This window comes from Poromitra crassiceps (genome assembly GCF_964638095.1).
Source record: "Poromitra crassiceps genome assembly, chromosome: 30".
NCBI classification, from domain to species: Eukaryota; Metazoa; Chordata; class Actinopteri; order Beryciformes; family Melamphaidae; genus Poromitra; species Poromitra crassiceps.
The window spans coordinates 16,034,831-16,047,330 of NC_139652.1; the positions used below are offsets into that span (position 1 = coordinate 16,034,831).

Sequence of the window (12,500 nt, forward strand, 5' to 3'; positions counted from 1 at the left end):
AGCTCTGCTGTTTACAGGCTATGAGGGGTTAAAGCTCTGCTGTTTACAGGCGATGAGGTGTTGAAGCTCTGCTGTTTACAGGCGATGAGGTGTTGAAGCTCTGCTGTTTACAGGCTATGAGGAGTTAAAGCTCTGCTGTTTACAGGCGATGAGGTGTTACAGCTCTGCTGTTTACAGGCGATGAGGGGTTGAAGCTCTGCTCTTTACAGGAGATGAGGGGTTAAAGCTCTGCTGTTTACAGGAGATGAGGGGTTAAAGCCCTGCTGTTTACAGGCGATGAGGGGTTGAAGCTCTGCTGTTTACAGGAGATGAGGGGTTAAAGCTCTGCTGTTTACAGGAGATGAGGGGTTAAAGCCCTGCTGTTTACAGGCGATGAGGGGTTGAAGCTCTGCTGTTTACAGGAGATGAGGGGTTAAAGCTCTGCTGTTTACAGGAGATGAGGGGTTAAAGCGTGTTCATCGTGGGTTAGTTTAGAATCAGAGGAGTAAACAGAAGCAGAGGCACAGAGATACTCGACAGTGTGTATAGTACAGTGTGTGTGTTTGATGTAAAGGGCCTTTCTTTGTTCTACATGCAGTTGTACAGCATCCTGCCCCAAAGCGGTAAAGAAACAAACTTTTTACCAGAAGCTTTAAGGTTTCCAGTTCAAACCTCCAGACCGACTGGGAAACTCTGGGAGGGTAAAGTGAATACATAATACTACCACTGAACTACTTGACCCAGAGCTGCTCAGTGGAGCTGTTCAGGGATCTGTGCTGGGCAGCTCCTAGGTGTGAACGTGTGTCAGGCTCTGAAAGTGAATGACATGAATGTGGAGCTGTATGAATGGGCAGAACGGAGCTGAAAAAGAGCACGACTGTTCTGAAAAATCCTTCTCTGGAAGAAAGGTTTAGTCTAAAGAAAGGTTTAAAAAACGACTATGTAGGAGGACAGAAAGAACCAGAGAGAACTTATGTGCAACCATCGTTCTTTGTCTCTTATTATTATTATCTTGATTTTTCTTATTTCTAGCATGAAAGATACAGGGTTCCCACTGGTCCTTCAAATCCTTGAAAGTTTGTGGATTTGGAAAAAATCAAGGCCTTGGAAGTTTTAGAAAATAGACATAGAGATGGGTCATTGAAAGTGCTTGAATTTATTGTGTCCAAGAATAGAAATTATTATTATTATTTTTTTTTTTTAACTTAACGTTAGTAAATAGGTGTAACACGGCACAGTTGAGAAGTGTTCACACATTCAAGCCTCTCTCTCTTTTTAATTGTTGTCTGTGAGCTTCTGTAAAGCTGCTACTTCTCATTATAAAACATTCTGTGTTGTAAGAGTAAATATCCTTGGTCCATGTCTCAAACTAGGCCGTGTTGGGTCCTTGAATTTGAGGGAATTGGGCCTGGAAAGTCCTTGAATTTGACGTTTAAGAAGGTGTGGGAGATTGGTGATGCAGGTAAATAAAATGTCCCTCCTCTCCCCCTGTAGGGAGCAATGCTACGGAGGCGCGGGTGTTCAGGGAGGCGCGCGGCAGGAACACCAACGAGCCGCACATCAAGAGGCCCATGAACGCCTTCATGGTGTGGGCCAAGGACGAGAGGAGGAAGATCCTCCAGACCTTCCCCGACATGCACAACTCCAACATCAGCAAGATCCTGGGTGAGACTTTACACTCGTTCTTCCATAGGAGGGCAGGCATTCAACCGGTAATCCAAAACCTTCATCACCTAACAACCCTACTTCAGAAGATTCTCCTTGGACAAGTTTGAGTTCAAGTTCCAAGTCAAGTTCCAAGTCAAGTCTCAAGTCATCTCACCTGCATAAATCTCTAGTACATCCGTAGACTGTACACAGTGACACAGGATGTTGTTTTTCCAGGCTCAAGATGCAACTGAGATATAGTGAAAAAGTTAATAACGAAACAATAATTCACAGACTACGATAAAGACAGACTCAGATATATTACATATACAGTAATAAATATCAGAGATAATCTAAAAACTGTCAATATAAACCATAAAAAGTGCTTACAGTAGGTAGGTGATTTCAATCAATTTATGAGAGGCTAGGACAGCATCAACGGTGCCGACCGGAACTTTCAGTCACAGGTCAGCCTCTCTAACCAAGACTAGACTAGTGTTTCTCCATGTGGGGTCCAGCCTCTCTAACCAAGACTAGACTAGTGTTTCTCCATGTGGGGTCCAGCCTCTCTAACCAAGACTAGACTAGTGTTTCTCCATGTGGGGTCCAGCCTCTCTAACCAAGACTAGACTAGTGTTTCTCCATGTGGGGTCCAGCCTCTCTAACCAAGACTAGACTAGTGTTTCTCCATGTGGGGTCCAGCCTCTCTAACCAAGACTAGACTAGTGTTTCTCCATGTGGGGTCCAGCCTCTCTAACCAAGACTAGACTAGTGTTTCTCCATGTGGGGTCCAGCCTCTCTAACCAAGACTAGACTAGTGTTTCTCCATGTGGGGTCCAGCCTCTCTAACCAAGACTAGACTAGTGTTTCTCCATGTGGGGCCCAGCCTCTCTAACCAAGACTAGACTAGTGTTTCTCCATGTGGGGTCCAGCCTCTCTAACCAAGACTAGACTAGTGTTTCTCCATGTGGGGTCCAGCCTCTCTAACCAAGACTAGACTAGTGTTTCTCCATGTGGGGTCTAGCCTCTCTAACCAAGACTAGACTAGTGTTTCTCCATGTGGGGTCCATCCTCTCTAACCAAGACTAGACTAGTGTTTCTCCATGTGGGGTCCATCCTCTCTAACCAAGACTAGACTAGTGTTTCTCCATGTGGGGTCTAGCCTCTCTAACCAAGACTAGACTAGTGTTTCTCCATGTGGGGTCCAGCCCTCTAACCAAGACTAGACTAGTGTTTCTCCATGTGGGGTCCAGCCTCTCTAACCAAGACTAGACTAGTGTTTCTCCATGTGGGGTCTAGCCTCTTTAACCAAGACTAGACTAGTGTTTCTCCATGTGGGGTCCAGCCTCTCTAACCAAGACTAGACTAGTGTTTCTCCATGTGGGGTCCATCCTCTCTAACCAAGACTAGACTAGTGTTTCTCCATGTGGGGTCTAGCCTCTCTAACCAAGACTAGACTAGTGTTTCTCCATGTGGGGTCCAGCCCTCTAACCAAGACTAGACTAGTGTTTCTCCATGTGGGGTCCAGCCTCTCTAACCAAGACTAGACTAGTGTTTCTCCATGTGGGGTCTAGCCTCTCTAACCAAGACTAGACTAGTGTTTCTCCATGTGGGGTCCAGCCCTCTAACCAAGACTAGACTAGTGTTTCTCCATGTGGGGTCCAGCCTCTCTAACCAAGACTAGACTAGTGTTTCTCCATGTGGGGTCCAGCCCTCTAACCAAGACTAGACTAGTGTTTCTCCATGTGGGGTCTAGCCTCTCTAACCAAGACTAGACTAGTGTTTCTCCATGTGGGGTCCAGCCTCTCTAACCAAGACTAGACTAGTGTTTCTCCATGTGGGGTCTAGCCTCTCTAACCAAGACTAGACTAGTGTTTCTCCATGTGGGGTCTAGCCTCTCTAACCAAGACTAGACAAGTGTTTCTCCATGTGGGGTCCAGCCTCTCTAACCAAGACTAGACTAGTGTTTCTCCATGTGGGGTCCAGCCTCTCTAACCAAGACTAGACTAGTGTTTCTCTATGTGGGGTCACAGGTCAGCCTCTCTAACCAAGACTAGACTAGTGTTTCTCCATGAGGGGTCCAGCCTCTCTAACCAAGACTAGACTAGTGTTTCTCCATGTGGGGTCCAGCCTCTCTAACCAAGACTAGACTAGTGTTTCTCTATGTGGGGTCACAGGTCAGCCTCTCTAACCAAGACTAGACTAGTGTTTCTCCATGTGGGGTCCAGCCTCTCTAACCAAGACTAGACTAGTGTTTCTCCATGTGGGGTCCAGCCTCTCTAACCAAGACTAGACTAGTGTTTCTCTATGTGGGGTCACAGGTCAGCCTCTCTAACCAAGACTAGACTAGTGTTTCTCCATGTGGGGTCTAGCCTCTCTAACCAAGACTAGACTAGTGTTTCTCTATGTGGGGTCTAGCCTCTCTAACCAAGACTAGACTAGTGTTTCTCCATGTGGGGTCCAGCCTCTCTAACCAAGACTAGACTAGTGTTTCTCCATGTGGGGTCCAGCCTCTCTAACCAAGACTAGACTAGTGTTTCTCTATGTGGGGTCACAGGTCAGCCTCTCTAACCAAGACTAGACTAGTGTTTCTCCATGTGGGGTCCAGCCTCTCTAACCAAGCCTAGACTAGTGTTTCTCCATGTGGGGTCCAGCCTCTCTAACCAAGCCTAGACTAGTGTTTCTCCATGTGGGGTCCAGCCTCTCTAACCAAGACTAGACTAGTGTTTCTCCATGTGGGGTCCAGCCTCTCTAACCAAGACTAGACTAGTGTTTCTCCATGTGGGGTCCAGCCTCTCTAACCAAGACTAGACTAGTGTTTCTCCATGTGGGGTCCAGCCTCTCTAACCAAGACTAGACTAGTGTTTCTCCATGTGGGGTCCAGCCTCTCTAACCAAGGCTAGACTAGTGTTTCTCCATGTGGGGTCCAGCCTCTCTAACCAAGACTAGACTAGTGTTTCTCCATGTGGGGTCCAGCCTCTCTAACCAAGACTAGACTAGTGTTTCTCCATGTGGGGTCCAGCCTCTCTAACCAAGACTAGACTAGTGTTTCTCCATGTGGGGTCACAGGTCAGCCTCTCTAACCAAGACTAGACTAGTGTTTCTCAATGTGGGGTCCAGCGACCAACAGGGGTCCTTGACGGGGTTCCAGGTGGTCCCCAGCAAACTGATGAATTGTTCAGCATTATTTAATTTACAAGAAGACGTTAACTCAAAATACAGAATGTCAAACAACGACCATGTTGATCATAGTTTCACGCTTATCATTCAACACAGATAGTCATGGAATTCTGGACAAAATCATAATCTAACAGTAAAAAGATATACGGTATTCAGATTTGGGTCCAGAAGACATACATCTCATCAAACGGGGGTCCTAATGTGGACTAAACCAGGGGTATATTTGATATGAAAAAGGTTGGATTAGTTGCGCTGTGTTCTGCAGGGCACAGGGTTTCTTGGGGCAGACTATAAGAGGCACTAGTGTGTTTTCCTCACACACAGACCTGCACTGTGTTAGCTTGACGAGTGTGATGGATGCTTTCAGTTAAAGAGTAGCCGTGTTGATGCTAACCTCCCCCCACACAGATAGCCATTCACGCCGTGCTGAGCCTCACGGTTGTTCGCGGGGCCGTAGCGTTTCTTAAGACCTCCACTGTCCAGCGCCCGGGCTCCTATGAGCTGCAGGGCTGCTGAATATACAGAGAAATGCTCCTGAGCAGGTGGGGCCTGGCTGAGCAGGTGGGGCCTGGCTGTGTCCCTGACTTGGAGCTTTGAACGCCCTCCGACAAAGAGGCGTTTTGTGTTCGATGAAATGCTCCCTGCATTCTTGGCGACCCATCCGGTGCTCTTAAAAAAATTAAAAATAAAATACTTTTGACACAGGGCTATATTGATATTATAATATGAGACTAGATATCGTCTTAGATGTTGGATATGGTAATATCGTGATATGGCATAAATATTGTCTTTTCCTGGTTTTAAAGGCTGCATTACACTAAAATGATGTAATTTTCTCAACTTACCAGACTGTTCTGTTCTATTTGCCTTCATCCACTTAGTCATTATATCCACATGAGTATTTATCAAGTTATTTATCAAAAATCTTGTGTAAATATTTTGTGAAAGCACCAATAGTCATCCCTACAATATTGTCGCAATATCTCTGTATCAAGGTATTTGGTCTGGTATATTGTGATGGCCCAGCCCTAGTTCTTCAGACATTTAGGCTCCTTTCCCCTCATAATTCTTGAATTGTCTGAGTGAAAATACCGTCATAAGAGACATGTTTATGGTCAAATGTGAACGGTCAAATCCTATTGGCAGGAATAAGACATCATGTTCTGGATATTTACCGAGTGGTTGTGGTGGTATCAGAACAAAAAAACAGAACTAAGAGTGGACAGGAGATGATTGTGTGTGCGTGCGTGCGTGCATGCATGGTTGCATGTGTACAGCGCATCTCTCCCCAACACAATAACACAGCTGGACGTTGGGGAGTGGGCGGCTGCCTTAAGAAGTCCCCCCTGTTTCCTGAGTCCAAAGAGTAGAGAAGGAGAAGTTTGCGATAAACCTTGATAAACAGAGGAGCCAGGCGCTGTGTGTGTATAATGGGTCCGCAGATGTGCTGCGTTCCTGCGGTAATGGCTCTGTCCACTTGTTCTGAAGGTCCTCTCTTACCGGGGCTGTGGCTGGGGCTGGGGGGGGAATCAGGACTCAGGAGTACACAATATATCATTCTTCCAGAGCCAAGAGCCAAGAGAGTGTGATCTACTCCTGATTTTAAACAGCCTCCTCGCTTAAAGACTGTCTGGTGTCTGTTCACATGACAACGTCCTACCTTAGGAAACTCTACCCGGGCAGGGCTCTGTGCTGGAGGCTTGTGTAATAACTGCATTTAAGGTACACTTGAAATGACAGTGTGTTCTCAAATCACTGATTCACTGCATTCGCATTGCGTTTATTTCCACCGCAAACTTGCTGCTCAACCAGACTCCGAGCAACAGTTTCAAAAAATCTGTCAAAAGCCTTTTTTCCCCCCACTCTCTAAATCTCCTAACTCTTGCTTATGCATGTTTTTACCTTTGTCAAGGGAAAATGTAAATAAGTCTTTTAGTTTATTGTGCTTGATGGTTTTTTAAAGATGCATGTATCATGTGTTTTATGACCTGTCAACTGAGCTAAACTAGACTAAACTCATCTCAAAATCTCCACGGTCGTCTGCCCCCCAGGCTCTCGCTGGAAATCCATGACCAACCAGGAGAAGCAGCCGTACTACGAGGAGCAGGCCCGTCTCAGCAAGATCCACCTGGAGAAGTATCCCAACTACAAGTACAAGCCGAGGCCCAAGAGGACCTGCATCATCGACGGGAAGAAGCTGCGCATCGGCGAGTATAAGCAGATGATGCGCTCGCGACGTCAGGAGATGAGGCAGTTCTTCAGCGTGGGGTGAGCAACAGTGTTAGCAGAGTCGCTGTCCGCCTTAGTCAGTTTCTACATAGCTGCTCACCCTGGTTCAGTAGAATAGTATAGCAGAGGATAGAAAAGAGTCTAACTTGATCGTCCACCAGGGTGGAAAATTGTCTTCGGCTCACCAAACAACGCAAAACAACCACATACTGTAAGAAGCCGCCACACATACAGTAGACATGGCTGCATTGCATTGTTAAAACCAGTTCATGTCAATGTCTGTGGAGAGGTTTGAATATTGAAGACTTCAAATACTAGAAACGGGTGCGCTACTCCTGGAAAATTGAGATAATCACGAAAGATTTTTTATATTCACATATTTTTTTTATTAGGGTTTTATCTTTTATTAGGCTACCAGGATTTGACCATTTTTGACCACTCGAGAATTGATTAAAATGGTCAAAAAGGATAGCAGTATCTTTAATATAGCTTTAAAAACTAGTCCGCAACAGCCTCTGAAAGACAGTAATGTCGGCCGGCGATTTCTTAAAAATGTTTTAGGGTGATTCTTAGGGTGATTCTTAGGGTGATTCTTTTTGGTTTTTTGCAATACATACAACTGCACTGTTTGCACATTGTTTTCCTTGTGTCAGTATGGACATAAAAGGGACATCCTTGAAGAACCCCCCATTTGCTCGAGGCTTGTGGAGCTAGGCCTCCATCGGGGGGGTTCATGCACCCTGTTTTTAAGGGGTCCTCAAGGAAACCTATGGGGTTCCCCCGATGGTTGCAATCAGAAGAGCCCCTAAAGGTTCCGTAAAGCCCTTTTTAATTTTTTAGAGTGTAGACAGCGCAGCGAGGGGAAAAAACAGTGGCATTGTCTTAATAGGAACCAGCCATGGATGTGTTTAAAGCCATCACAGTGGCCTGTGTTTCAGATGGATTTACCAGAGGCCACGGCTTTGAATAGGAGCGATTTTTAATAGCTTGTCATTTATTAAATTAGGACAATGCTGGGCGCTTGCGGCCAGTGAAATTGGACACAGACAGACTCATAGTGGAATATGAAATGTAAGCAGATGTTTGAGAGGGAATGAGAGAGAGAGAGAGCGAGGCAGACGTCACAGGCTAAACGCCACATTTACTGTGTGTGGTCAAGCAATAGGCAAAAAGCCTATGATTGGCCAGGTCTGGACTTTCAATCAAAAGCTAAATCAAATAGCTAACTGGGAGCCAGTCGAGCTACACAACCCATTTCTGGCCCGTGCCATACAGTGAAGGCAGTGTTGTTTTTAAAAGTGCTTAATGTGAAAATGAGTCTGTCAGAGCTCGCGGCAGTAATTGTTTCAGGAGACAGAGGGGGGAAAACTGTTAGGTGAGTAAAGTGACAGCAATTTTCCTGCTTTATGTGCCTCATTTGAGGAGCCGGAGGGCTTGTTTGAGTGATGTGCATTTAGCCTCATTCCATCCATATCTTAAGAGGCTATTTAGCCGACGCTGCGAGGACGACTACTGTGTGTGCTGGCAGGGAGCGCTCCATGTTAGGGCATGCCCGCCCAGCCCCGTCAAGTGTTGCTGCTCAACTTGAGCCCACGCAGAATTCATGCTTTGTTTAGAGCAGCCAGGGGGAAATGAATCAGTGTGCGATCAGTCAAAAGCCAGTCTCTTGTCGTCAGGTTGTAGTATTTTAACTGCTAAACGACAAGACATATTATCACTTAAATGTCCGCATCTTTACAATGGTTGGAAGTCGGTTTTAGAACTGTTTTTTTTTTTTTTTACAAATTAGATTACTGAGGTTCACCAAGGTCTGGCCCCTAGCTACATTACAGACGTGATAGCCCTATGAGCCTCAGCTCAGCCTGAGATCTTTCTGACAGCTCCTCCTTGGTCTACACTCAAGACCAAAGCTCACCTTTAGACCATCAGGGTCCTAAGATTAAGGAACGACCTGCCTGAAGAACTCTCACTAACCAAATCAGTATCATCTGTCAAATCTCCAGTTAAGACTAATTTGTTTTTAATTAATAAAATACCATAACCATCTTTTATTCATTACCATATTTGTTCGTTTATTCTGGTGTCTTGTTTTATTGTTGTGCCATTTCCTTTTGTTTTTACTGTATGTGAAGCACTTTGTAAACTCGGTTTTGTTTTTCAAGTGCTATACACTACCAGTCAAAAGTTTAGACACACCTGATTGAATGAATGTACGTTTTCATCTAAAGGCTTATGCTTAAATTATTGGAATTTGTTTCTTAGACAAATATAAATTGTGAAGTTGATGCCTATGTATGAATTTCTTTCCAAAGCCTTTTACCTTTCTATCAAGACAAAGGATGGCTGCTTTAAAGAATCATAGATAGTTTTGATTTGTGTTAAAGTCACTGCATAATTCCATTTGTGTTATTTAACTATTGACTGGTAGTGAGTGTACAGTGGTATATATATACAGTTTTATTTATTTATTTATTTATTTATTTATTTATTTATTTATTTACGGTCTAACCCTTTTCTCTCTGTCTCTCTCCTCAGGCCCCAACCACCGATTCCCCTTGGCAACAACGCGGGCAGCGTCGGGGTCTACCCCGGCGCCATCACCATGGCGACGACAGCCACGCCCTCCCCCCACCTAACATCGGACTGCTCCAGCACCTCGGCCAGCCCCGAGCCCCCGGCCGTGCCCGTCATCCAGAGCACGTACGGGGCCAAGGAGCAGAGCACGTACGGGGCCAAGGACCTGCCCGGCCACCCCGCCAACGGACAAGACACGGACATGTACGAAGACTTTGAGGACGAGCCCAAATCAGACTATAGCAGCGAGCACGAGACGCGGGAGGCCGTCAGCGCCAACTGAGCGCGCTCAGGCCAGGGTGTGCGCCAACTGAGCGCGCTCAGGCCAGGGTGTGCGCCAACTGAGCGCGCTCAGGCCAGGGTGTGCGCTCAGGCCAGGGTGTGCGCCAACTGAGCGCGCTCAGGCCAGGGTGTGCTCAGGCCAGGGTGTGCGCTCAGGCCAGGGTGTGCGCTCAGGCCAGGGTGTGCGCTCAGGCCAGGGTGTGCGCTCAGGCCAGGGTGTGCGCTGGTGAAAAAAACACCTCCCCCTTATACTCAGAGACCCTTTTTATCAACACAGTTTATTGCAGAGACGCTTCAGGCATACTTTCAGGACATGTCGTGTCATGCACTGAGCATGCCCAGACCGTGTCATGCACTGAGCATGCCCAGACCGGAGTCATGCACTGAGCATGCCCAGACCGTGTCATGCACTGAGCATGCCCAGACCGGATTCTATGGATTTAAAACTCTACTGGGCACGCGCCAGAGAGTTCTCGACAAGAGTCCTGACAGACGTCCATTTTGAAGGAGAGGGCTGATGTGAATATTCGACCCAAGGAACCAGGAACAGAACCCGACCTTCAGACATTCAACTGACAATGAACTGAAATCGCCCACACTTGACAATCTTAACGCGAGCGAATAAGAGTTAGAGAAAAGAGAGAGAGAGAGAGAGAGAGAATGAGACAACAGAACAAACGAGCGACGAACACATTGCTGTGTGTGGTTTCTAAAGAGCATGCATGGATTTTGAAGCATCAGGAAATGGTCTTCAACAGCTATTTGGTCTTAAATGTTTCTTTGATGAGTGATTTAGTTTTTATCATTACGTATTTCCTTTTTTCGTGTTTCTTTTTGTTGTTGTTTTTGTTCAGTAGACTTTTTTTCTGACAGGTCACTGCCTGTACAAACTCTGGACTGTCGGAACTTGAAATTTGACAAAGTTTTAATATAAATCCTAGCTCTTGTAGTCTTATAGTCTTACTTTTGTTTCTTACGAATACACAGTGCATCTACACCTTTTTTTCCTGACAAACTGCTTACATTACATTACTGTTTATGATGGGGTTTTTTAAATATCCCAGCTCAGGTATGATGTGCCAGCTTGTGAATGTGTTTTTTTGTTTTTGTTTTTGTTTTGTTTGTTTTCATACAAAAGAGTGGTAGGAATTTTTTAGACTGTCAATGAAATAAAGGGAGCCAAATCCCTTTTATCACATATTATTATTATTATTATTATTATTATTATTATTATTATTATTATTATTATTATTATTATTATTATTATTATCATCAAGTACCCAGACATTGTACAGATTTACTTCAAATGTGCCAAACCTACATTCACATTCACTCCGGATGTCGTAGTCTTAAATTCTAATGCTGCAAAAAAGTCTTATCTTATACAATCAGCCTTTTCTATCTGATGAGATGAGTTCTGCTCGGTACTGCTGGCTCCCCTCCTGGCCCCATCACAGTTCTGCTCGGTACTGCTGGCTCCCCTCCTGGCCCCATCACAGGTACAGCTCTGGGAGCATGTGTTTTCATCACTCACTCGCTCAGTCACACACACACACTATAGTGTCACAATCTCTGTCGACCCCTCTGGTGTTGAGGCGTAATTACAAGAGCAGTATCAAAGGCGATTTGGCCGTCTGCTCTTCATTTCCACAGCGTTGGTGCTTTGGGTGAAGCACATTTTGCCCATAGAGGCCAGGTACTCTGAAGTCTGTCGTTCAGCTCACTGTGCTGCACACTGTACCAAACGCAAACCTGTAGTCTGCCCCTCTCATAAGTCCCTTTAAACCAAGGCTAAAGTGAAATGCTGTAAGTGATTTTTTAAAATGTGTTAAATAGCTCTACATTCTGACAGCCATCACTGAGAGTGTTTGGTCAGTAACGTGGGTCTTCCTCTGCTCTGCAGTAAACAGAAAATGCTTTGTGGAATCCTCTCTCCTGATTGGATAAAAGTGAGATTGGCATACAGAGCGGAGGACCCATGTTAGTGACCAAACACGCTATATCAGTGATGGCTGTCGGAATGTAGAGCTATTTAACATTTTATTTTATTTTATTTTATTTTATTTTATTTTATTTTATTTTATTTTATTTTATTTTATTTTATTTTATTTCATTTTATTTCATTTTATTTTACAACACTTACAGCACCTTTAACCCTAGACATTGTGGATATAGAGATTGTTTTGATTTTGCTTAATTTCTACTATGACACTTTAAGAAGTTCATAAGTCTTAAAAGTGTACCTCAAGCTCTGGTCATTCAGCTTCATAGAAACAGGCATAGGAGCTCTACTGTAGGATGGGAGTTTGTTCTATCCTCGATCCCTTCACTGTATTTTGAATTGTATTTTGAATCGATACGGAAATGTACAAAATGTTGCTATATTGTCTATTAGCGTGTTAATCGTTTAATATACACGTTTGCATCACATGGGAAGGAGACACCATTGTGTGTTTCCAAAAGAATTGATTTGCTTACCAAAAAAAAGCACTAAATAGGTCTGGTATTTCAAAAAGGGGTATAGCTTCTTCTCCAATGCATGTGTATTTCGAAGAAGTAAATAATTAAGAGTAAAATGGGGAAAATGTGTGTTTTTCCACACTCTGTAG

General features: G+C 44.8%; 1 protein-coding gene across 1 annotated transcript in view; it reads left to right on the plus strand.

Moving 5' to 3' along the window:
- LOC310800433 (transcription factor SOX-6-like) overlaps positions 1-9,892 on the plus strand; it is a gene marked incomplete at both ends in the record, with an annotated part of 35,180 nt that extends 25,288 nt beyond the window's left edge. Inside the window, 3 exons of the mRNA XM_083663029.1 lie at positions 1,474-1,644; positions 6,858-7,074; positions 9,571-9,892. Of these exons, the coding sequence (XP_083519155.1) occupies positions 1,474-1,644; positions 6,858-7,074; positions 9,571-9,892 (710 nt within the window). The remainder of the gene's footprint in view (positions 1-1,473; positions 1,645-6,857; positions 7,075-9,570) is intronic.
- Between the last annotated feature and the right edge of the window lie 2,608 nt (positions 9,893-12,500).